Genomic DNA, 26,437 nt, shown 5'->3' on the forward strand with positions numbered 1-26,437 from the left:
AGCTTGGAATAAGTTGTTGAATACTATTTGGAAAAGTCCTATTGAGCCAAAAATTCAATGTTTTAAATGGTTGATGTTAATTGATAGACTTCAGATTAAAAGAGATAATCAACATTCTGATTTATGTAATATTTGTAGGTTGCCTGATACGGGTAGACATATTTTGTCTGATTGCCTTTTTTCTAAAGAAATATATAAACTTTTTGGTATTTACTATCCTATTAATGTGAATATCATTGAAATTGTTACTGGTCACATTAATGGTCTTAGTGAGGATGCTAATTTTTTCTAGAACATGTTGTCTTCTAACATTCTTTGGCAGATCTGGAAATGCAGGAATGCAGAGAAGTACCAAGGTAAGCCAAGGGTTCTCACTGAGTTTATTCGAAAACTCACATATTTTAAAATCTTCTTGCAGGTTCAAACTACCATGATAATTGAAAAGGATAAATTAAGAAGGTTTCTTAAAGATGGGCAAGCTACTATCTTCTTTTATGAGCTAAAGTATGACTATCAGTGGTGTAGGACTCTTGATAATTTGCGGATGTTTGAGCACATGTGCTGGAAGCTGAACCAAGTGATTAGGAGGAACCATAACGCCAAAAAGGAGGAGATCTTTATGTTGTCCTAGATCCAGGAGCAGAAGAGTATTGTTTGGATGGAAGGCCCACTTGGTTGGATCGCATGGGTGGATGCTTACTGTGATATTTTGCACTAGATCTTTGTTGTTCGGTTCTTGTTGTATATGATTTATCCTAGTTGTATCATTGCTACTTTGGACTCGGTTTGAAGCTTTGCCTCTTTTTTGATCCTGTGTGATGTGTGTATTCCTTTTTTGATCTCTCTATAGCTAATAGGAAAAAATCAAAGGAAAAAAATAAAAAATAAAAGAATTTTTCATTCTTTTCATTTCGGATAGACTAGTTATACATCATTTAAATATTTTGTTCTATCTGAAGAGGTTTTCCGCTGGCCTCTCTCCGTGGGACCCCAGCCTTAAAAACCAGTTCCCCTAACACAAAACTGGATTGAACAACACCAATCTTCTAAGAGCTAGCCTGCACACGTCTGGGTAAAACAATTGACAACGTTTTTGAGCAGCTGAGGTGCAAAATCTGTTGGAGGATGGATCGATTGAACAGAGACAACATGGGTATGCTGGCAAAGCCAGAATATCCCGTCATTGACAAGAACCCTCCATTTACAAAAACTGTGGGAAATTTCAGTGTATTGGATTACATCCGTCTTTCAACCATCACCGGCGTTTCCATTCCCGTGGGATACTTAGCAGGTTAGCCGTCATTCATTTTGTTGAGGAAATTCGTTTGATGGACCTTTTTTTGATATCTGTTTTATTTATTCACGCGGGTGTGTCAAGTGATGTATTTTTCAGGGTGGGCGTTATTTAGTAATTTAATTTTTTTCAATGTCTGCATTTTCTTAATTCTTTTTAGTTCTGTGGCTGTCTTTTGGGAAATCGTTGATGCCTACAAAACTATCCGGAACAAGCTTGAATCCAATAATTAGGATCTATAAACCCGGCTCGTGTTACGAGGGACAGTATAATGGACGTGTTTTTAAAAAAATGCCGTTACATATGCATGGTCTTCTCGAATGCACACCATAACTTTTGCTATAAGGGTAGTTTATAATTTGAAAGTTTTCTTCAACGGGAAAACTTTAAAAAATTTACCCTTCATTTGAAAGGGAAATTAAAAACAAATTCTTCCTTCACCGGCTCTAGATTCCTTGGAGGTGCATTGTAGGCTGTAATTTTGATTGCTTAGATGATAATCTTGTGTTTCTACAAGTTTCAGGAATCGAGAATGGGCTTTATTGATAGCATTTTCTTTTTCTAAATTTTGAGTGGTGGGGAACACCCATCGAAAATACTTTTTTGAGTTTTCATACGAATAAATAAAAAATACTTGAAAAAATATATGCAGGCCGAAAGAAGCTGAAAAATAAAATATTGGAGAGTAAATACATTCAAAGACCATTGATCACACAATCCATGTGATACATTGACAGTGATAATTATTGAACGTGACATAATAATTCGTTGCTTGTTAAGATTTTAGGGCTTGGTTTCAAGTTGTTGGTCAGCTTTTCCCCGGTTTTAGTAGAGCTGGATTCTATACACACACATGCAGACTCTCGGTTTCTTTTACTCGCACTGAAAGACCAAATTAAATACAGACACATACACACATGGACACACAGTTCATCTCTCTCTCAAACACACACACACACTCTCTCTCTTTCTCTCCCCCTCCCCCTCTCTCTCTAACATAAAAATGATGCCATCTGTTATTAAAGGGTTGACTGTAAATAGAAAGAAAAAGGCTTTCTTCTAAGGAAGTTTCCGTGAAGCAAAGTTTTGATGGAGCTTTGAGTGGCAAATTGGGTATGGGAGTTGCATGTTTGTGTTGGACAACACAAAATGACTTTGTGAAAGGGGGTTTTCTCTTTCCTGGCAAGGAAAAATATAAATAAGATGGAAGCTATTGCACTTCTTAAAATAGTTAAATTAGCTGAGCTGGTATTTTTTGAGCACCTTGAGATAAAATACAAGTCATTATTGTTGACTGCTTAAGTAAAGAGATTCTGGAATGGTGTCTGCAAAGCATTCTTGAATAAGTTTGATTGGTGATTTTCTTTTGCATATCTTAATTTCAAACATTGCTTTAGAGAAAATAATACTGTAGTGGACTGTCTTGCTAACATTGGGGTCGATCAATACCTGTTCACTTCTAATTATAGTGAGCAAACTTGAAAGCAAAGAGTGGTGTATTGCTTATTGAGTCATGGTTGGTAAGGTTTATTACAATCCACCTACCTTTCACTCCCTCTAGGATAATGTTGTAAGATTGGGTATATTTTTTGGTATCTCGCAAGGCAGATATGAGATGCTCTCCATAATTTTGACATGGCACAATAATGCTCTTTGTTTGTTAATAACTTAATTATATTCATCTTTGCGAGGAGTTGTCTGAGTGCTGGCAAAGTGTATCTATTGTTTTTTATTGGATATTAGCAGAATAAATTTTTCTGAAGTGGGCCGGTGGTAAGAGAGTGATGCTGTTGCAGTATTGGAAGAATGAAGTGTGGAAGGGCTTTCACTAATGCTCCTTATAGGGGTGATGTCTGCGGGCTGAGACTCTAGCACCCTTGTATTCTTACAGATCAGCTGTCAAGCATTTTGGGAGATTGTGAGAGATAATTGGCATAAACATGCTTACTGATGTGTGGGCTTTGTGGGTGCAACCTTCATTAGCTGAAAATTTCGGTTCAAACACGTGCTGTTGCAGCATTTTGTGGGTGGGTTATGTCTTCTCTCTTCCCAACTTGTGAGGATTTGTTGGTAGATTTGAGGACGATCTTTTGGTGGTTAAGGAGAAAGCCAAAGGGAAATTGGTGTTCGAGTGCTATTCCAAATGGTCACGGGTTGTGAACTCTTAACCACGTGGAGGATATTGCACTATTTTGTCAAGATGTGTTTTCATAAGAATAAAACTTGTGGGTGGTCTTTAGTGATGGGTGCTGGGTTATATCTAGCCCCTTTTTAATGTTGTGTGTGTCTGCAAATGGTATCTTGTTGGCTTATGGGAAATCCATTGTGAAGCCAGGAGGGCATGTTATTGTTTGTGTAGATAGGGTTTAAGTTCTTTTAGTCCTTGTATAGTTAGAAAGGTGGCAAAAGTCCTTTTGTTTTGGCATAAAAAACACATGCTTGTAATGGGTAGTGCTTTTTGTTGTTGATGATTGTTGATCTGAGTTTTGTCCCACTACAATATAAAAAATCAAATACTCGATGTTTCAGAGTGAAACATCAAACACTCAATTCTGTCTTGATTAAAGTCGTCTCTCATGCTAAGCTTGCAATGTAAGATCTTGAAATGACTTCAAGGTTCCATTAACGATGGATACTCGCTCAGTGAAATGATGTGATTTGTTGGGATCACAAATAGACTTATGCTATTCATTCAATGGATATTAACTGCTTGCACTCCTAAAGATTTAGCTTCACAATTTGCAATGAAATGTAGTTTGATTTTTCAAACTTCCACAACCTTGTTAGCTTCAACTACTTTTATTCCTAACTGTGAATGTAAGGAATCATGGATGAAATTGGACTCTACCAGATGTAATCTTGTCAATGACTCCACCCACCTAGCGCAACCTTCTAAGGTATACTAAAATGAGTTTCAAATCAATAACTCCTCTTAAATCTCATCAATGAATGCAAACTAAAGATTGAATATCTATTGAAGTTAAGTACAGTCATTAGCTCACCACATAAGGTACTCTTACCATCAACAAGAGGCTAGTGGCTTAGTTTATATCAAGTCTTACGAATATGTTTCCAGAATTTATTTCACTTAACTAAACTACTTCTAAATGTAATGTCCCCTTTCTAGCATTCATAGCATGATGTTGTCGTTGGCCTATTTCCCTACAGTCCCGTAGGCTAACTAGGACATTAAAGGGGCTTAGAGGCCATTTGGCCTAGACAATTTCAGTTGCAGGTCTTTTTGAGGGGTTCTGGGGCAACTTTGGGCATACTTACTATTTATAGTAAGTCATCTTGGACATGGCTGGACATTCAGTCACAGTGGTATGTCGATGGTAATTGTTTAAAATCGACAGGAAAACTTATTTATCATTGATAAGATTTGTTATGCATTGATAAAGCCATTTTATAAAGTTAAATTTAAATATTTAACTTTATTAATGCATAGACTATAGTTTGTGGGAAATATTTAAATTAAAAGAGTTCCCTTTATTTTTATAACACATTGGAGACATAAGGTACATAAAGGGAGTTATGTTTTATCCCACATTGAGAAAACAACAGATTGAGCTCTTGTGAGAACACTATAAAAGAAATGGAAGAGCTTTTTTTTGTATGCTTGGATGAAGATTAATGTTATGTTGCTGGATATCTGATTATCGGGCTTGGAGGACGGAATCCCTCTTTGCTAGCATTCTCTTCGCTGTTGGAAGACCCAGTCAGGAGGATCAAGGGTGTTTTCACTTCAGGGAACACTCTGGGTTTCATTTGGGGCGTTTGCATAAAGAAATTTACAAGGGTTTGAGGTGCAGATCTGAAGTTAGTTATTGCTATAGTGCCGCATGAACAGTATTTTGCTACAGTCGGCATGAACAGTATTTTGCTACAGCACGGCGTGAACAGTGTTGGTATCAAGTTTACTTGTTTTTCCGGCTGATTAGAAGTTTGGAGGGCTGGCCGACTACATCTGCAAAATACTACGGCAACTAATTCCAGGTTTCTTCTGTCAAATTTTGATATTTTGCATAATAATTGTTGAATACAAGTCTGAATAGTTGTTGCAGCCTTTAAGGCAGCTGTAAGTGCACATCTACATTTAAAAATCACCCTTTAGTAGCAGATTGAAAGAGTTTCCAGATTTTTCATATACTATTGAATGTGTGCCAAGTGTTTGTGAAAATGTTATGATGTGTATTATGCATTTTAATGTCACTTCATAGTTGTTCGTAAATCTACTCATTGGAAAGCAATTTATTGAGGAAATCAGCTTTATGAGTTTGCATACAAAGTGTTTGACAATATTCCTTAAGTTAAATTCCTGCAAGTCAAAGTTCAAATCAGGGGAGGATATTACACTAAACAACATGAAATGAGATTTTAATCTAAGTGAGAAATGCAAAGAACCACACAATACTCCAAAATGGTCATATATATCCTCCATGCAAGCACAATAATGAATAGAGAACATGGTAGTACTTTGGGAACAATTCTCCAACATAACTCCCTTTGCAAATGATGTGAGCAAGCCTTTATATAGGGAGCTCAATTATAATAAATGAGTAAGACTGATTTAAAATCAAGGGCCAAGAATAATCCACATAATCTATAATTAGGGTTTCAAATAACCACTTGCTACAAATATTAAGTGCTCACCCAATTAAAATTAAGCACCACCATGTGGGCCAATAGAAAAATTACATTGATCTCACTGGCCAATGAGAAAATTTAGATGCATAACTAGATGAGGTGGAATGACAAGTGGACCAATGAGAAGAGAGCAATTGTAGAGGAAGCCACCAACTAGTAGACCAATGAGAAAATTAAAATGCAACCAAGAACCAATTAGAAAAAAGGCCATGTGGGCTAATGTCAATTGGGCGAACCAAAATTAGGCATTTATTTATCAACCAGTAAGCAAATTTATGCCCACATGGGTTTATGCCACCTAAATGTGCTGCTCATCCTCATCCTCTTTTCACATTCAATGAGCTTGGACATCTCCATGGGATACGACATGTTTTTTTATTGTTGGAGAAAAGGCTTCTACCTCAGCAGACTCATCTAAATGGTAATGTTTCTGGTAGCTGTGATAGCGATCATTCATTTGTGTGATGATCTACAACATGGAACAATATCTTTCACTTTTTATCTTTGTCCAACAGAGATATCGTGTGGGCTCCTATTTATTCTTATTGTATTAGACCTTTACCATTTGCTGAGTATAAATGGTGACTAGGCATCATGATTTTTAATTGGCATCATTTGTCATGTCACCGCTTTGGTTGCTTGCTGGACTATGCTTGAGTCATCACCCTTTCTGGCAATATTAATGTTGGGGATTACTATTTTTGGTAGCTTGTTTATGCTTTTGTTTCTCTAGCTATGTTGAAGTCAGTGACTACTCTTTGACATCGACAGTTCTTTGATTATGGTTGACAATCTTCTTAATGCTTTTGCCGATTCATCTTTTAATGATCCTGTGTGATTTATGTAACTACCGTCACTTTGTCTCTTATGTGATTTCTTCTTAGATGGCATTCTCTCTATTCATTTCTTGGTAGCCTATATGTGGGGATGAGATGGCTTGTGGAAGGGCATGTGCTATCATGAAAAAAAAAGGAAAAGGTCTGCAATATTTTGTTCTGTGTAATATCAGCGATATATTCGCAATTGTGTAGCATTTTCAGATTTGATGGTATGCTCTATATATGAGTAGCATCTTTATGTGTATTCAGATCTGGTTGTGATATTGATTTTTAAGTATCGTGACTTCATAAGGCAATATCTTGTTGAATTTTATGGGTTCTAATCATTGAGTGGTCATTGCATGTTGAAGACACCTATAAGGGCCAAAGATTATTTTGTAATTGTTTTTGATATCTGAATAAAAGATATATGTTGGGTGTGGCTGGTTTTTTCCCTCAGTGAGGAGGGTTTTACCAGGATAAGGACTTTTGTTATCTGTTTTATTTATATCAAGATGTATGCTACTTTGGTTCTCCCAAACTTAAGAAGGTATCAAAGTGGGTCTCAAGGAAAGATCCAGAACCAGATTTGTTTACGTATGAGAAGAAATCTGCTGTCATGTTTTGGTTTTTGAAGAATAATATGATAGATGTAGTCATAACAAATGAGTTTCTAGATATGCTTGAGTAGCAGTCTGTGCGATAGCTGCTGGTTGCACACAATTTGTGAGTGTTTACCATTGGAGCTTGTCAGGTGCGCTGAACTATAAGGGATATAAAGAGTCAAATCTGAAAAAGAACATTGCCAGCAAAGAGATAAGTATTTGAATATTGATCATTCATTTTATGTAGTTAATTCATGCTATAATACTGCGAATTGTTAAAGATCTCATGGATATTATAATTATCTTCTGTAACTTGTAATAGCACTTTGCTTTATTTCTGTGTTTTCCAAGAGCAGTCCAATGAGATTATATATATATATATATATATGTCTCAATGATCATGTCTCATGGAGAGACATGTCCCTATGCGTAGGGGCATGTTTCTCCATGAGACATGCTCCGTCAGTAATTAACAAGCTGTTGTCTTATAGCATACAATTAATCAATTTGATAATCACCATATTTATTTTTGATTAATAATTACTAAATATCTAAATCAATCATATATATATATATATATATATATATATTAATCACAACAATATATATATATATATATATATATATATATATATATATATATATATAAAATAATTATTAATCAAGGTAATGTAAACACATAATTTGTATACTGGTAAAACTATTTGTTTTCTTTGATCAATTTAATCTGACTGAAGCTATAACATCAACACTCCCTCTTAGCGAGGGAGGATTGTAGCTTGATCAATCACACAATTACTCTTGAATTATCATCTCATTATCATAGCATAGAAATAAGGATAAGGATAGCAACTTTAATTCATCAGTAAGATGTTGCCTTATGGTATCATCACAAATATGGTACATCCAAGAATATCTACCATAAGATATTCGCCATACTTATATTTTCCTTGGTATCAAGTTACATGATGCCTACCAAGGAAAATATCTGCTCATGGTGTCTCCATACACTAAATCTCATAGCATACACCATGCTATATCTTAGTTACTTAGGTACATGAGATATGCACTATCATAATCTCTAGGGACTTCATTAAAACATCCATCATGATAGTAGAAGAGACTAATGCATTATCTCAGTAACTACTAATTCAGTCACATGAGATATGCACTATCAGATTGTATGACATTGTTCACGGATATCTTGATTTGGAGATATCCACCATAATGATATCATCTCATGATATTAGGATTAATGACCTACAAATATCAAGTCTCATGTTTTTTACCATTTACTCAGAGTAATGGCCTACGAATATCAAGTCTCATGATATTCACCAAGTACTCAAGATGACCATAAGGTATGTGCACATGTATCACTCAGGTGATACTTATCATAGGGACATTATAATCATTGTTTGTTCACGGATATTAATCCCCTATGATATATCTATACAATGCAACTTGTAGATATATATCTCTTACTTGATATTGATTTACAAGATATAATCTTTATGATCTATTTAGATATCCATTATGATAGAAGATCAAATTATTGTAAGATCATCACCTTGCAATAACTACTAGAAGTACAATTAATAATCATTTAGAAGTCGTCACTTCTTCATGATGTACACAGTGTCCAAAAGAATCGTGAAATGATACATGATGAAAATAGAATTATTTTATTAGCACAATAATCAAGGGTGCTAAGACTCATTCTTTGTATTTTCAACCATGCCAAGTTTATCTTTGAAGTATTCTACCTTCGTTTTCGCTAGAGGCTTGGTGAGGATGTCTGCTGTTTGGTTATCTGTATTGATGCATTTCAACTCAACTACATTTTTCTCCATCATGAACCATATTAGAGGGTAGATCCACCAAGGATATTCCTAGAGGGTGGAACAAGGCTTTCATCTCAACCTTCTCTCTCATAGAGAATGATGCATTAAGGTACATCTCAGGTAATCACTGATGTTGATACTCCCTCTCAATAAGGGCTTTGATCCATAACTCCAAGTTTGTCTTCAATAATGCACGAACTTCACTTTGGCAGAAGGCTTGGAGAAAATATCGTCTGTTAGATCCTCAGTAATAATGTACTCTTTAGGGTTCGTCTGGTTGCAAGAATTGCCGAATGCGACATTCATCTATGTTGGAATAAGCTCTCTTCTCGTATTCGCGCATTCTTAAAATAAGTTCTGGAATATCATTTGGATCTGTTTGGTTGACCTGGAAGAGGAGTCGGAGATGCATATTCTTTGTTTGGTTGCAACAATTGAAATACTAATTGGAAGAAGTTTTTTTTTTAAATATTAATAATTTAATTTTTTTTTAGTTTGATAATATTTTAAATAAACAAGATTTTTTATTTGTAGAACTTGGCTTTTTTATTAATTTTTTAAAAGCCAAATTATTTTAAGTAGCCTGTATTTTATTTTCTAAATTGACTTTATGAAAGGTATACCACAACCTTTGAAAATCTTTGAATTTGAAAGGACATTTTATTGTATATTATAATTATAATTCTATATTAAATCAAATATTTTCTAAAATTATATTCAATAATATTATTTATAGCTACTTAAATTCTAAGTGAGGTTTTTAAATATTTATATTTATTATTTAAAAAATCAAAAGTTAATATTTTTAAATTATAGATATTTGATAGCATTTTCTAAAAATTTGAACTTTAAAATGTAAGTATAAATTTGAGTATAAGATCAAAACTAAAATCGTTTTATTTTTAAATATATTAAAGAAAATAAAAAATACAAATAAGTCGAGGTTATTAATATGATATTTAAATGATCTTTCAATATAGTTTTAATTATAAGACTAAACATAAGATTTATTTGTAAAGATAATTTTATGAAAGTTTATAAAAGATATCAAATCTGATATTAGTCTTTTTTGTCATTTAAAAAAAATCGTGTATTAAACTTTAAATAATGTTGACCTAGTTTATATCTTATGATGAATAGAGGAAATAGTTGATGCACAGAGGAAATAGTCCAAAAATGCATTCGAGCAGCAAAGTCACGGACACGACAGCTCAACAAATTGGGTTTATTAAAAAGTGGAATAAGAATAAGCTATTCTTATTCCACCTTTTTTTAGGAATACCGTTGTGCTCATTTTGGGGTCAAATTAGGATAAACAAATTCTAATTCTAATTTTGTACTTTGCAAACAAACATCAAATTGGCGAATGTGGGTATTTAGATTTTCCTATTCCCGCCCAATTCTTGCAACCAAATGTGGGTACTTTGCATTCCAGGTATTCATCTAAGGTTTAGGCATTCACATAAAGGCCTTTCAAGTTACAATATGGAACTTCATCTTATGAGTCATAGTCCTTTGATGCTACAGTTTCTTGCACTAGATAATACATCTCGACATGGTATACTCCCTCTGAATCAATATGACCAAGATCCTTAAAAGTCAATTGAAGCATATCCTGTATTTGATCACTTCGTTATGAAAGCATACTTTGATTTGTATTAGTGAATGTTCTAAATTGTGGATTTATCCTCAGGCTTGGCAAACATCAGATATTAAGATAATTTGGTTCTCTTAAGTGCATGTATCAACATCTTGACCTCTTCGTCCAAGGTTGCTTGAAATGTCAAGCTTCTTTTTGTTATAGAAGGGTACTCATAATCTTAATCATCAAAGATATCTTGCTTCAAGAGTCTCTTATTATCTAATATGATTCAAATGTGGCAAAAGGTGCTAGATCCAAGACCACTTTGGAGTTACTGTCATAAGATCAAATCCTAGAGCAAATAGCTATATGACCATCTTGATGTTTGAGCAAAATCCCAACACAGTGTGCTCGCTCTCATTGGAAGAGCCCCTTGTCTTGATTTTTATTTCATAATCCTAGATATTATCACCCACAAAAGATGTCTCAGCAACATTCTTAATGCACAATTCTTCTCTTTCTGGAAGAACATCCTTGGAGACCAGGGAAAGGAACAAGAGTATATAAAGGCAAGTGGCTCTCCTTGTTCATACATATAAGCGAGAGACTACAATAAGCAAATAAATGTAATACTCAAGGATAATAAATACTTATTTGAACATCAACATCCTTGATACAAGTTGCTCTAATGCATCAAACTAGAAAATGCCTCCATATAAGTATCTGTCAAACAATTTGAGTACATTGTCATTATAAAGGTTTCTAAAAGACTATATTTGTGAAGTAAACACACTCTTAGATTGTTTGAGAGATATCTGTTACAAGATTCAAGAATTGGCAGATTAACGGATTTCCGGATGATTGATTGATTAATAGAGGAACAAATGTGTTCCTTATAAAGAATTACAAGGACGTTGTTTCTAAAAGAAACAACGGAGACTGAAGACGAATTTAGAAACAAAACTGAAGACAGGATAGGAAACATTCCTATCTAGACTGAAGACAAAAGAGATAGGATAGGAAACATTCCTATCTAGACTGAAAGACGGACTACAGACAAGTAGTTGACCATTATAGAAAGTATAAGATATTATCTTAATACCCTCCCTTAATGGTCAATGTACGGATGTCGGAACATTCTGTGATAACTGAGACCCTCCCTGGATCTACAGAATGCTGAAATCAAGAAGCTTTGCCAGAAAAGTGCTATGACTCAAAACAACAATTATAAAACTTCGTTTTTGTGGAAAAAACGGTAAAACCCAGAATCTCACGCAACCTTGCGTATTATAGATAACATGAAATGATTTTTGAGGAGAAAATCAACAAACCCAAAAAAACAGAAACAGATTCAGAAGGCAAAAAACGCAGCTTCGCCTTGATCAGGAAGCTCGACAACATCAGATTAGTCAAAGATGCCATTTCGAAGAATTCAGGTACAAACTTCAAGACTGAAATTCACCAGGCACGGATTTCAATGCAAATTCTAGAAGAATCAGAGAGTGACCCAGAAGAGAGCTCGAAAAACCTAGAAGGAATTTGTTGTCGGTTTCTGGATCCGCTGGCTCAAAAATTGAGGCACGAAAAACAAGGCACCCACAAAAATCTGATGAAGACCCATTTGAGATCTCGAAAAACTTACCAAAAATATGTGATTAGAAAATTTTTCTAACCCCAAAAATTAGGGTTTCGAGCAGAATAACAATCGGCGGCCATGGAGGTCGAAATGGCAAAAAACTGAGTTTTCTGGAAAACAAATGTCGATTTAGCAGTGGCAGGTGGCAAACAGGTATTTGCTGTGATCAAACAACATAGAGCCCTCTGAAAATGACTATGATTGCCCTTAAAAAATGCGGATTTGGCAGAAGCAGAGCCCTTTTTTGTTGGATACAAATCATGTTGCAAAAAAATGACCCGATTTGCATAGTACAAACGAGCACGGTTTGCTGAGTACAAACGACCACAAGTTGCAGTTGCAATGTAAATCCGCCAAGCTCATTACTAAACCTTGCAAAAATAAACACGTGGAGAAGATGCCGAGTTCCTTAGCCACAAACGCTAATTCATAAACACAGGAGCAGGAAGAAACGTGAGTACAGAAAGATTGCGATTTTGAGGGCAGAGATGCTTCAATCTTCAGACAAATCCAATGATTTGTTGATGACTCCAAAAATCTGAATAGAAACCGTAGCCGGGTTTTTTTTTAAACACGAAAAATTCTGAAATTTTTTCAAAAAATTTAAACGCGATTTGCAAATAGAACGAGCATCAAGAAATGCAAAGAATTATGTCGAAAAATTTATGCATTGATAATTTCAAAAGAAATTATAAATTTTCGAAATAATAGCGTATTAGGCTCTGATACCATGTTACAAGATTCAAGAATTGGTAGATTAACGGATTTCCGGATGATTGATTGATTAACAGAGGAACAAATGTGTTCCTTATAAAGAATTACAAGGAAGTTGTTTCTAAAAGAAACAACGGAGACTGAAGACGAATTTAGAAACAAAACTGAAGACAGGATAGGAAACATTCCTCTCTGGACTGAAGACAAAAGAGATAGGATAGGAAACATTCCTATCTAGACTAAAAGATGAACTACAGACAAGTAGTTGACCATTATAGAAAGTATAAGATATTATCTTAATAATATCTCCCCTTTGAATCATCTCCCCTCTAAGGATGATTCAAATTTGAAACTCTGATAGTGTCTCTTTTTTGACATCTCCCCTCTAAGAATGGTCCAAGTTTGAAACTTTGATAGTGTCTCTTCTTTGACATCTCCCCTCCAAGGATGGTTCAAATGGGAATGGAACATTCGTTATTATCGCCCCCCTGTAATGTAAATTTCCCAATGTAACTAATTTGCTTCTTCCTCGAAAGTCCTGATATGTTCTTTGCTAAAAATGGATGCTGGAAACAATGGTTCAATCCAAAATAGCTTGAATGCAATATCTTGATTATGTAGTTGTATCACAATGAATCGAGCATACTTAAGAAAGATTCTAGATCAATATCATCTCGATACCTCTGTGTAATACAACTTCCACCTTGAGTGCACACTTGATATTATAACTTGCTAACAAACACCTCTGATTGTCGTTCTATTTCCCACAGTTAATAAAAGAAATAATAGAGGTCGAAATCAATGCTCTTGGAATTCAGGTTATCTGATGCAACATCTACCAATTCCTTGGCGATATCAATTCAGTGAATGTTGCTTTCTTTCAAACTTGTTTCACACTATCTTTCCTCTAGCCATGTTCAATCAATGCCTGCTAAACAGATAAAAGATTTCCATTTTGGAAGATGAAGCGACATGAATGCATACAGAGATGAAGGCCCTTGATTATGGCAGTATCAAAACATTACAAATTCAAATGATTGTTTGGTTGATTGTGTAGGACCCGGTTTAATATTTCTAGGCAACTATGTAGAAGTTGAGAACAAATGATGAGTTTGACGTGGTTGAGGCCAGAAGGAGTTCATCCTAGATTTGCTATTATTGACTATGGTGAGTCTTCATTGGTATACGGGGCATTTATTCTCAAATTGGCCATTCAAACATTAAACTCCCAAACTCATTTATTGTTAGCAATTTTCGGATAAGCTTCTGTAGAGGAGGAGACTGTCAAACTCTCCCTATTACTGCGATATTCCTCTGTCAACAGCTAAATCCACGGTACTTGATGCACATATTGTATTATATCCTCAGCGTCTAATGTTGGATTACAAAATATTTCATGTAGAGTGTCATTTTATTTTTCCCTACGGCATTATAAAATATAGCCATAATAGCTGATCCTTATATGAATTGCCTTAGACTAGACTTGTGCCCGTGATATTAAGAATATAGTTTGTTATATTAATAATAATAAAATACCAACTCTCCGCCTTGAATGCCTGTATATAATGCTTCTTTCGATGAATAATCAAACTTCCACAAATGAATATATATCTTGCTTAAATTTATATAGTGGCAAACTCAAACTATAAAAATGAAGTTAAAGAAGGCTCCGATATCTCAATTAAATATATCGACCCTTAAGAAAATATTCATTGCATTGTTTATCGAGTGAATGAAAAAGATTAAAAAGGACCCCTATATTCTCCATATGGGGTTTAGGCAGCTTAAAGGGGCAACACAAATATAACCTGGTGCATAAATTAAGCTGAGCAAAATATAATGCTAAATTCCAATCCTTGCCCGATATAATTACATCCACATTATTTGCTGAATGATAGCCGATAAGGTGCAGAGCAGATATGACATTACCAGCTCTGGGAGCAATTAATTTTATCCACAAATTTGTCTGATGCTTTCTATGAAAGACACCTCGATTTAGAGAAAACTTTGAAAAAATCTCCAATAACTCATTATATATTCATGGCAAAAATGTCTAGCCAGCCGCAAACACTAATGATTTTAAATGTTCTCTGATATTTAGGCTTTTATAATTATTCCAACATCCTTAAATAATAAATCTTCAATGCTCCACAATTTCTTCATACCACTCCGACTTTTCTGCAAGCTTTTCTATGTACACATTTTCCTCGCAAGAAGCCTTAGCAGTTGACATCTCATAAAAAATCAACTACTTTTCCTCGGATTTGGGCCTGCTCTGATACCATGTTAAAGATCTCATGGATATTATAATTCTCTGCTGTAAATTGTAATAGCATTTGTTTTATTTCTATGTTTTCCAAGAGCAGCCCGATGAGATTATATATATATATATGCCACAAGGGACATGTCTCACCATGAGACATGTCTTTATGCGTAGCAGATGTTTCTCCATAAGACATGCTTCATTATTAATTATTAATTAACAAGCTGCTGTCTTGTAGCATACAATTAATCAATTTGATAATCACATTTTTACTTCGATTAATAATTATTAATTATTAAATATCTAAATCAATTATATATATTAATCACAACAATATATATATATATATAAATTATAAATTATTAATTAAGGTAATGTAAAGACATAATACTGATAAAACTATTTATTTTCTTTGATCAATCTAATTTGACCGAAGCTATAACATCAACAAGAATAATCAAAGTTGCATGGATGAAGATGTGGATACAAATACAGATATGGTATTGGGTACAGATACAGCCATTTTTAAGACCCCCAGTATGGATATGGCTGGAAAAGACATTAATAAATAACACATACATATATTTAACATAGTTTTCTAAGTTATTGTAGGAGATTTTCAATACTTCAAAAGTAATATTGACACATAAATGCTACATAAATATTTATAAGTTAATTTAACACTTTACAATATGTAAACATAGTAGAGTTGCATTAGAAGATAGCCCCAAAACGGGTTGCTGAAATAGAAAAACATTTTTTTTGTCTTTCTCATTTGGTGGAGGTTTTGTTTATACTATTTTAAAAAAAAAATTGCTTTAATATAATTTTTTTCTTTTACATTAAAGGGAAGATCTACTTCAAATCTTCAAAAAAAATCAAATCTCATAGTATTTGGTACAGTTCGAAAATCAAGTTTATTAGGCAAACATGGGTACAATATTTGATGTGTATCCGGGCAGTATTGGATACGTTTCCAAATTGGGTAAGGGGATACATGTGCCCAAGGAAGAACATAGGAGTTTCCAGCAACTCTGAGAATAATAAATAGTGTATGCTTTTGGCAGCATATTTCTCTTGATGAACAGTTTACTTCTATGAACTATTGCTAATCCCTGTATAAAATGCCTCCAAGACTTATCAAGAAGCAACAAGATGATGAGAGATCACACGCGAAGTCATGTAGGTGTAGAATGAACACGAGGATGCTGCTTGCAGCCATGGGACTGATTGATTCTCCAACTTCATTAAAGAGGGGAACCCATTCAGATTAAATCATTAGAGGCAAGAAATGACATTTAGAGGGAGATTATTCAGTCACAGAAATCAGATTCAAAGGGGGCTTGTGTGATAGAGGAAGAATGCTTAATTCTTTGCTTAATTGTATGCTCATGTGGCAGTGTGACTGCTAAAGCTTCCTGTTTGGTCAAATTTGGAATCATCTCTCTTCTTGTGATAATCAAAGCAGTGAGAATGCTGCCCCTACTTAGAGGGTCTCTGTTGGGAGTCACAACCTTTCTATACATATTTATGAGGTCTTCTCTGTGAGGGAGAAATGCGAGGTGAAATCCCTTGTTAATGAGTTCTTCTCTATGAGAGAAGTTCAAGGTGAAATCCTTTGTTATGACTTCTTCTCTACGAGAGAAGTTTGAGGTGAAATTGCTCATTCCACCCTTTGCAAGTAGGTATGGTAGGTCCACCCTCTGTGAGTAGGCATAGTGGAGATGCATTCTTCTTTGGGAGAAGTCTAAGGTGAAAGCCCTTGTACCACCCTCTGTGAGTAGGCATGGTGTATGTCATGGAAGAAATTCCATGATGATGTACTTTTGTTTATTCACCCTCTGGGAGTAGCCATGATGAATATCATATTGAGATGACAATATTTTGTTGAGAAAATCTATGATGAGATTTTGTTATTGACAATTTTTTGTTGCTGCTTCATTGTGCTCGTCAGGTTCAGACACACTATGACATTTGAATGATCTCTCTCTTGCTAAGAGGGACTGTTAATGTTTCTGGTAGCTGCAATAGGGCATTCATTTGTGTGATGATCTACAATATGGAACATATCTTTCAGTTCTTATCTCTGTCCAATAGAGATATAGTGCGTACTCCTATTTATTCTTATTGTATTAGACCTTTACCATTTGTTGCGTAAAAACGGTGACTATGCATAATGATTATTAACTGGCATCATTTGTCGTGTCACCGCTTGGGTTTCTTGCTGGATTGTGCGTGAGTCATCATCCATGTTGGCAATATTAACATTGGGGATTACCGTTTTTGGCATCATGTGTATGCTTTTGTTTCTGTAGCTATGTTGAACAACGGTTACTCTTTGTCATCGTTTGTTCTTCTATTATGCTTGACGACCCTCTTAATGCTTATTCCGATTCATCTTTCAATGATATTGTGTCATTTATGCAACTGCTGTTGCTTTGTCTCCTGTGCACTTTGGCAACGTTCTCTCTCTTCATTTCTTGGTAGCCTATATGTATGGGTGAGATGGTTTGTGGAAGGGTGTGCATGTTATCCTGAAGAAAAAGGAAGAGGTCTGCTACATTTTGTTTCATTGTAATATCAACGAGCTGTTCACGATTGTGTAGCATTGCCAGATTTGATGGTATGCTCTATATATGAGCAGCATCTTTATGTGTGTTCAGATTAAGTTGTGATATTGATATCTGAGTTTTGTGACTTCAGGAGGCAATACTCTGTTGAATTTTATGAGCTCTGATCATTGAATGTCGAAGACACGTATAAGGGCCAAAGATTCTTTTGTAATTGTTTTTGATATCTGAATAAAGGATATATTTTAGGTGTAGCTGGGTTTTTCACTCAGTGAGGAGGGTTTTCCCAGGATAAGTACTTGTGCTATCTGTTACTTAAGTTTTGAATTTCAGTTATATCGAGTTGTATGCTATTCTGGTTCTTGTAAACTTAACATTAGAAACTTGATAAGTGCCCCCTTACCTGTTGATGAAATTTCAGTGTTAGCAATGGCTCATCTTCTCAATTGCTTCGTCTTCTTTGAAATTTCTTCATCTTTTTTGCCTTAAGAGTCTCTCTCTTGTCTTAATCTTCTAAGCTGTTCGAACAAATGGATTTCATCTTAGCCTTCCTACCAGTACCAAATCTCTGTTGGTGTGGTGATAAGAGTTTGCATACCATCAACACTTTGATCTTCTGAGTCTTTTAGTAAATTGGATTCTTTGTCACGATCTTGGGTTTCCAAGGGAACTCCAAGATAGCATCCCCTCTTTAGGTGGAAGCCCTGTCTCCCTTTTAAACTTGCTGTACCTTTCTTCCATGTCTTAATATCTTGAAGATTTTTACTATAGCGTTCTTTGATCATGAATCATATTACATCCTTGACTTCGTATCATCTTCTCTTCAATACTTTGGAATCCTGTATGATCTTCTTGATCTCAATGTCCTTTGATCTCAATCTTGTACCCGCTGCTTGAATCCATCGTGGGAACATCTTGGTTGCAGTCGAATCCTTTGGCTCTTGGCCACCCTTTGTCTTGTCTTGAGGCCTTGGCCTTGGAGTCCATCTCCTCTCTCCATACCTTGGCCTAGGATTTTATTTTGACCTAATCAAATATGGACCAAAAATCAGAGATCAGTACAGGCTGGAAGACTAAAATCAGAGCTTCTAACACTTATATCAGACCTACAAAATAGACTGATTTAGACTTATTACACTCCCAAAAATTCAAATAACCGTTTTGCTTTCATTTCTAACTGTTCTACTGCTTATGTGAACTTGATTTCATCCTATGTCTGATCGAAAGATATGATTTAAATTTGAAATGAGGCCTGAAATATAGTTCTGAAGATAAGAATAGACCTCTATGAATGATGCTAAACATTAGTCACAGCATTCGGCGAATATCAGCCATGAAATTCGGATTTTTCTGAATTTCAAATTTCTTTTAAAAATTCAATAAAATTCGATTTATGTTCGTATGGGAAAACCAGCAGTTTTTTCTATCAAACTAAACACTCAAGAAACTTCTTTTTTTTGGATTTTCCGTCCATATTTATTTATAAGAAGCCATTTCTGAACCTTAAAATGCACGTCAGTCTTCAGTGAAGCCAAAATCTGAAGGTTGATATGGCCATCTCGGATCTGAAGATTGATTCCATTTGTCTGTGCTCTGACGGAGTGAGAAAGAAATCTGCAGCAGTTGTGTCACAAATCTCTTTGTGTTTTGTCTCATCTAATTCATTTCCAAGTCCATCCGCACTGTGTTGTGAGTCGTGAGCAGTCCGCAATGAGAGCTTTTAATTTGTTTTTATTTGAGATTTTTTACAACTCTATATAGTTTATAAATATTTTTTATAAAATTTATATATTAAAAATTAGATAATATGCTGATATTAAAAATTATAATAAGATAAACTAAAAAACTTATATCTAGTTATTACATATATGGTTGATTTAAAATTTTTTCATACTAATTTAAATTAAATAAATTTATATTATATTATAATTTTATTAATTAAAATTTATAAACTTATATAAAATATGTTTAATAATAGATGTTTATGAAATTATTGTTTACAAATTATTGTTTCTATTTTATTTTATTTAGCAATGTTAACTATTTTGATAATATATTGAAAATATTACTTATGTTTAAAAATAAATAAAATTACATAAAGCAAATTTAATTCAAACTTTTTCCAGAATTTTTTACTCTTTTCAAACTTCATCCGAATTTCATGGATGTCGAACTTGAACTCGAATTCGAACCTTGTGACTTAGTGCTAAACTATGATGGAAAGCCGAAATCAGGCTGTCTTCCTTGAATCTAAGGCCTGCAATCATTTTGAAATTGTTAATCACCAATCCCTGATTTGAAACCAAGATCTCATCATATTGAAAAAAAGTTGATATCAGATCTGCAACCAAAGTTGAACTTGCTGTCGAAGAGACTCTGAGACACAAAATCAGAATTTTGATGACTTAAAATGGAACCTCCTTGACAATGACTCCCTGAAATTGACTGCTAAGTGGCTGATATAGGTGTCACTGTTATCTTGAATTACAGATGCAGGTAAAAAATGGTGGATCAGATCTCTGTTATTTTCAATAATCACAGTATATGAAATAACTTCCCTCCAATTTGCCCCTGGAAGTCTGAAATTTGCCTTTTATTTGTATTTGCAATGTGAATGATCTTGAAAATGAAGGCCCATACCCTGTTCATATGGTAAAACGTCTGGATATAAGGCAGCTACCAATGCAATTAAGTTTAAAATGCCTGCAATTTTCGTTAAATGTAGATTGCCGAGTTTTAAATTCAGTGTTTTAACATTTAATTCATTTCAAGATCTTGCATTGGATCGAACATGATAATGGATATCAAGTTTAAGGTTTTCATTTGTTAAGTTCGAGGCAATACTCAAATAACAAGGGCTTGCATCAAGTTGTGTACCTAAATCTGCATTTAATTACTCCATTTATTTCCTTAATGGCATCAATTTTTGGGCCTGATTTGGCATTTAATTTCTATTTTCAATCTCACCTTGAGTTAAGCACCCAACATCTAGTTGTTTGAATTGGACTAGGGCCTGGGCGATTTACTTTGAAAGCCTCATGAGGTCACACGTGTCATCAACTGGGGCTCAATCAATTCTGCTTACTCTGATCCAACCCCCAGTCCCACACATTTCACTTGAAGCCTGGGGGCTAAGCAAACTTAAATTTTATCTGCATGTATTTAAGCTTGGTCTGGAGTTATAAGTCCACATCTTTTATGAAAAGGCCACCCTATTTTAAACTATGAGCGAGATGCTGCAATTTAGGGCATTTTAATTAATCTTTTGGGCCCACACGCTATATTATTTAGGATTGAATTGGCTTGCTGAAGCCACCCACTAGGCTAGGCTAGGTTTGAATCCATTTGAAACCCAGAGCTGATCTTAATTTGGACCCATATCACACAACATGTTTTGATTATTTGGCCTTATAGAAAGGCCTTAGATTGTCACGCTTAATATAGGTCCACACTTAACACAATAGGGCAAGTTTGAAACCAATCCCTTTCAGATTTAGGCGTGGTCTTATGTAAATAAGGTCAGATCTGAGTTGTTTTAGGTCCTGATTGCAAAGCATGAAGTCATATACTATAAGGTAGGGTAATTTAAAGATTACCAGTTCAAATTTAGGTTAGTGCAGATTTCTAAAGGCCTACCTGTTTTAACACAAGATCTCAAATAATAAGTTTTAGGCCTTCCCAAGCCCATAGGCTAGCCATGGGGTCCAATTTTAAGCCCAATTCTTATCCAATTATGGCCTAATCTAATTAGACCAGGCCCACATGTTACCCTTAAGGGCCGTTTATATTGCATTAAGTGCTACTTATGGGCTTAAGGTTACATTTCTCAGCTACAGGACCCAATCATCTAGAGTTTTGAGTCATTTAGAGCTGCATTTTGGGCTCTTCCCACTAGGATCTGTTGAAGATTGGTTGCTGCAGGAGCTACCCGATATACCTTTGATGGTTGCATCAGCCTACAAGTGACTTAAAGACTGCGAAGAGTCTACAATGCTGAATTGTTTTCTATATGAAGTGTCATGCTTTTTGAAGACATGAAGTGTCTTCAACATCAGCATATGAAAGGCCACATGCGTGTGGCTGTTGGGCATTGAAGAGACTTTTTCTTGCGTTGCTTTTCGTAAGCCAAGATTCTTATGTTTGCATTGCAGTCGGTCATTGGAGAGCCATCAATTTTGTGACTGTCGTGTATGTGGCTGTTGGGTAATACATTACTATAAAGCATCACCGTTTTTGGATCTGGAAAGTCTTCCTGCAGTGTCGGGTTCTTGGTTCTCAGCAGCATGTAATCTTTGCTCATGATTTTGATATGCTGGTTGCTAGCATTGTTGCTGAAGCTTATGGTGTTAATACTAGTAGCAGGGTGTCGGTTTTCTAGCATGATTATAGCAGGAGTTATTTGATCATTATTGGATGTATTTGATTCAGATTGTTGAGACTTGAGTGTTCAGTAGACAATTGGTGTGTAGTTTACAATGAGTATTTGTGTTGTGTATTTTCAGTTTTTTATGAAGACATTTATCATTCTGTGAGTGAAGTATATCTGAGTCGATATTATTGTAAAGAGAAAATTAGTGTACTGTTCATTGAGGGTGTGCAGTCGAAGTATGTGTGAGAGTTGTATTCAGACTCATTTGTTATTCAATAAAGTGATATTTCTTCGGGTGGCAGGGCTTTTCCCTTGAGAGTCTCCCCAGGGTATCTTTGGCACTCTTATGTTTTCTAGATTTCTGCTATTTATTTTATGCTATTCTGGATCAAAACGTAACAGATTGAATTCGTGTCTTATCTCTGTCCTCCTTTATTCAACAATGAGATGAGAAGGTGTTTCCTCTACTTCTAATTTGGGATGAGAATAGGTTTCTTCTAATCCCCACTTGAGATGGGGAGAGGCTTGGTCTCCTCTGACTTGAGATGAAGAGGAGCTTCATCTCACTCCATACTTTGCCAAAAATAGCTCAAAATCTCTCTTTTTAATTTTGACTTCCAGACAAATTCTTGCAAATTTCAAGTTCTCCTCAAAAAGGCCTTCTAAATCCCTGATTATTGCCAAACTCACTCTAACACCGAGACCTACTAGCAAAAAGAGGGTTCCCCATTTGTAATGGGGTGATGGTGTGAAAACCTCACGACAATGCTGTCATGTACTTTCTGTATAAGCTGTCATAATCATATAGACTTTATGTTTAAGCTTTTTTATATCTCAGAATGAACCCATATTGCATCTGCAATTTAACTATCTAAGAATATTTATTGAAAAATAGTCATATTTTTCACAAGATGTATAAAATCAAATGCAAAACACATTGCATGACGTATAATTTAATGCTAGCTGTTAAATCATAAGTATAGTTCAAGATGGCCTGTCTTAGTGCAACTGTGTGTAGAAAATCAATGCAAATCATCATCTTTTTTGAGCATTACCAATATCAACTTGTCTTTAGAAGTTAGAACTTCAAAGTCAAACAATACAACTCCACTCCCACTAGCTGTACCATGCAATTACTGTGTAGCGGGAGCTAGGTTGTTTTCAAATTTTTAACTTTTTTAGCCTCTCATTGTTGATCAGTGACCAATGAAAGCTATTATCAAGGGTTACGCTTTTTTAATTTTCAGCTTTTTTTTTTGCTTTTCCTTGGTTACATTAAGCTTCTTCATTGAGCCCAGATGGGTTTTCTGTGGGTTCAGATTCCTTAGTAGCAGAAATTACCCATTTATCCCAATTAATTGCTACATGCCACCTGCAGGTTTTATTTTTAGTAAGTCACAATTTTTTTGATATAATGAGTCAACCCAATTGTGTTTTTTTGGGATAAATCATTTTTTTCATAAAGATCACCGTTTATTCTTGGGAAAAAGAGGATTTTTAGTTTTTATCTTTCTGATTTTGGCAGCAATAATTTCTTATTTTTTGCTGGACTTTAATCTGTTTTTCCCCAATTAATTGAAAAAAAAATCTGTCTTTTTGACTTTCTGATTTACTCTGTAGAAATATTTTTGCTACCATGAACTTTTTGGTCATAATTTGAGCAGAATTTGGTAACAAAGCATAAAAGTATAAATAGATGCATGATTTGCAGTGGTAGATGTGAAAAAGAAGTCAAAGAAGTTAAAATGTTCTATCTCACATCCTAGATTTGAAGTAGGGATCTTGGTACATTGAGTCATTGTTGCTGTAATTAATAATTACTAATTACACTTTACTTAATCTTACGTAGGATAATTCATTGCATAGTAGTTCGCATATCAAACACCTAGGAGTTTGCACCTATATTAATTAAGCACACGGTGTAGGAGAAATCCACTTTAGGTGGTGACAGTTGTTAACGTTACACTTGATGTGTTAGATCTACATTTAGTGCACATATAAAAGAATTGTCTTCATCATATGACACATATTTTATTGCATAAGGAGGATGATCCACCTTTGGTGGACATGTAATTTCACCTTGTGTAGGTGATAACTTATCTTCTCTTTGTCATTGTCTCTTATTGCCATGCCTATATAAGCAGGCCTATTATGTACATTATCAATAATATCATTTTTGCATCTTAATGCAATTGTCTTGCCATTCTCTTGTGGAAGTTATCTTGGTCTTTCATTTGATGCTGGGGTTTTGTAGAGTCATCTAAAACTCCAAAACGGTATGAAAGCTCCCAAGGTGTTAAGACCTTTTCTCAAGAATTAATATCTTGAAATGATTTTGATTGTGGGTGCAAAATAGCATTGTTTGGGCATCATCATTACATCTAGGAGGTTATTCCGATGAAATACGTCTATTTTTGGTTAAAATTGTTTCAGTGGCACTTTTTTTTTAGTTGAAGAATTTTGTCCCTTCCCAATTTGCAAATAGCAGAATTATTTTCTGTCATATTTTAGTTTCTACTCATTATCATAATTTTTTAAGCCAAATCTGGCCTTTCAAGGGATGTAGAAGTTTTTCTTACACAATTACTGTCAGGTTTGAGGAAAATATATTGCTTTAGGCAACATTTATTTATTGTTTTCCGAGTTGGGAAAAATATTGGATGGGCAATATTTATTTTGCTAGAGTTAATTGGAGGCAGTTCATAGTTTGGTAGAATCTAGCTCATTCTATTTGCAGATTTGCTAATGCCCACATACTTTGTTGTGGCTGAAGACTATTGTGCTTAGCGATCAAAATACCAATATCTTGAGCCCTCAAATTCATTGTTATTGGGTTGATTCATTCTCAAGAGTCACTTATCATATAGTTTGATGGGCAATGTTATTTGTTTCAGTGTTGTTATGGGGCCTATTAACAACGAATTCAATTGTAGGCATTTCATCCTATATCTAGGACCAGGTATAGATCTTCATTAATTAGTGATTGGAGTACTTTTGCAGACAGTTTGTCTTCCATTAGCAGCTTCCTTGATGCTTTTATAACTGATCCACAATCTCAAACAATGTCAGTGGCACAGTGATCACAGAGTTCAAAGCTTGGGCATTTTATAGGTGCTTGCGTGTACCCATTATTTTATAGGTGATCCGAAACGTTGATGATAAAAAATATGCACACAATCAAACTCCAGAAAACTGTTTTGCAATGCTAGAAAATGCTTGACTATGACTTGTGATTATCTATGCAGTTACCTTCAATAGCATTATTTGTTTAGAAGATTGTTTATTTGGGGTATTTGGTTTTAAAATGGAATCTCTAAGCTTAGCTTGATTGTTTTAGTTGAAAATTTTCCATACTAGATTATGGCTCTGATAATTTGTGCAATTGTAAATGTCGTTATTTGTCGAGTGTTTCTATGAACAGTCATTTTTTGAAGTAAGTCTCCAAAGTTGAGAGTGTTTTGATTTAAAATATTGCATACTAGGTTATGACTGTTGTATCCATGTTATTATGTCTAGTAATTGTTTAGAAGATTGTTTTAATGGGTTTCTTTCTTAGAATTGAATCCTCAAGTTCAGTTTGTTTGTTTTCATTTACAAATTTAAAATGTGATGTCCTGGGTTATGAACTTATATGTTTGTAATTGCCTTTAATATTATTATATTTTAAAAACATTGTTAATAGATAGCTATAAACTGATAATGGCAGGTGGGAACTGCAACTTGAGGGGGCCATCCATGGTGACAGCTGGGTTAATTGGGCTGATGGGTGGGTTCATGTATGCTTATCAGAACTCTGCTGGTCGGCTCATGGGTCTTTTCCCTAATGATGACGATGTTGCTTATTACAAGAAGAAGGGAATGCTATAAATATGGGTTGGCTTGTTAATTTTTTTGGCACTATGTGCTGCAAACGATGTTGCCTCACTCGGGCTGAATTTTGTAGGCACGAGGGATACACCAATGACACAAATAATTATGGAACTGCTGTGATAGTAATTCTTATTGTATACTCTCTTCCATTTATGAAGAAAAATTTGTAGTGTTGGATTGTTATTGTAAGATAATTCCAAATGCCTCAGCACATTTTTCTTTGTT

General features: G+C 34.8%; 1 protein-coding gene across 1 annotated transcript; it reads left to right on the forward strand.

The window, feature by feature from the left end:
• The first annotated feature begins 962 nt into the window (after positions 1–962).
• Positions 963–26,437, forward strand: LOC149541311 (uncharacterized). Its single transcript, XM_089796599.1, has 2 exons — positions 963–1,291; positions 26,049–26,437. The coding sequence occupies exons 1-2, from the start codon at positions 1,126–1,128 to the stop codon at positions 26,207–26,209; spliced, it is 327 nt and encodes a 108-aa protein (XP_089652725.1). The 5' UTR covers positions 963–1,125; the 3' UTR covers positions 26,210–26,437.

This window comes from Cupressus sempervirens, chromosome 8 (genome assembly GCF_028749045.1).
Source record: "Cupressus sempervirens isolate cs-2001-9-10 chromosome 8, ASM2874904v1, whole genome shotgun sequence".
Classification (NCBI taxonomy): Eukaryota; Viridiplantae; Streptophyta; class Pinopsida; order Cupressales; family Cupressaceae; genus Cupressus; species Cupressus sempervirens.

Excerpts from the sequence above, each read along its gene's own strand:
- LOC149541311 (XM_089796599.1), top strand. The coding sequence starts at position 1,126 with ATGGATCGATTGAACAGAGACAACATGGGTATGCTGGCAAAGCCAGAA. Across the intron at positions 1,292-26,048 it reads TCCCGTGGGATACTTAGCAG|GTGGGAACTGCAACTTGAGG; the intron begins GTTAGCCGTCAT and ends TGATAATGGCAG.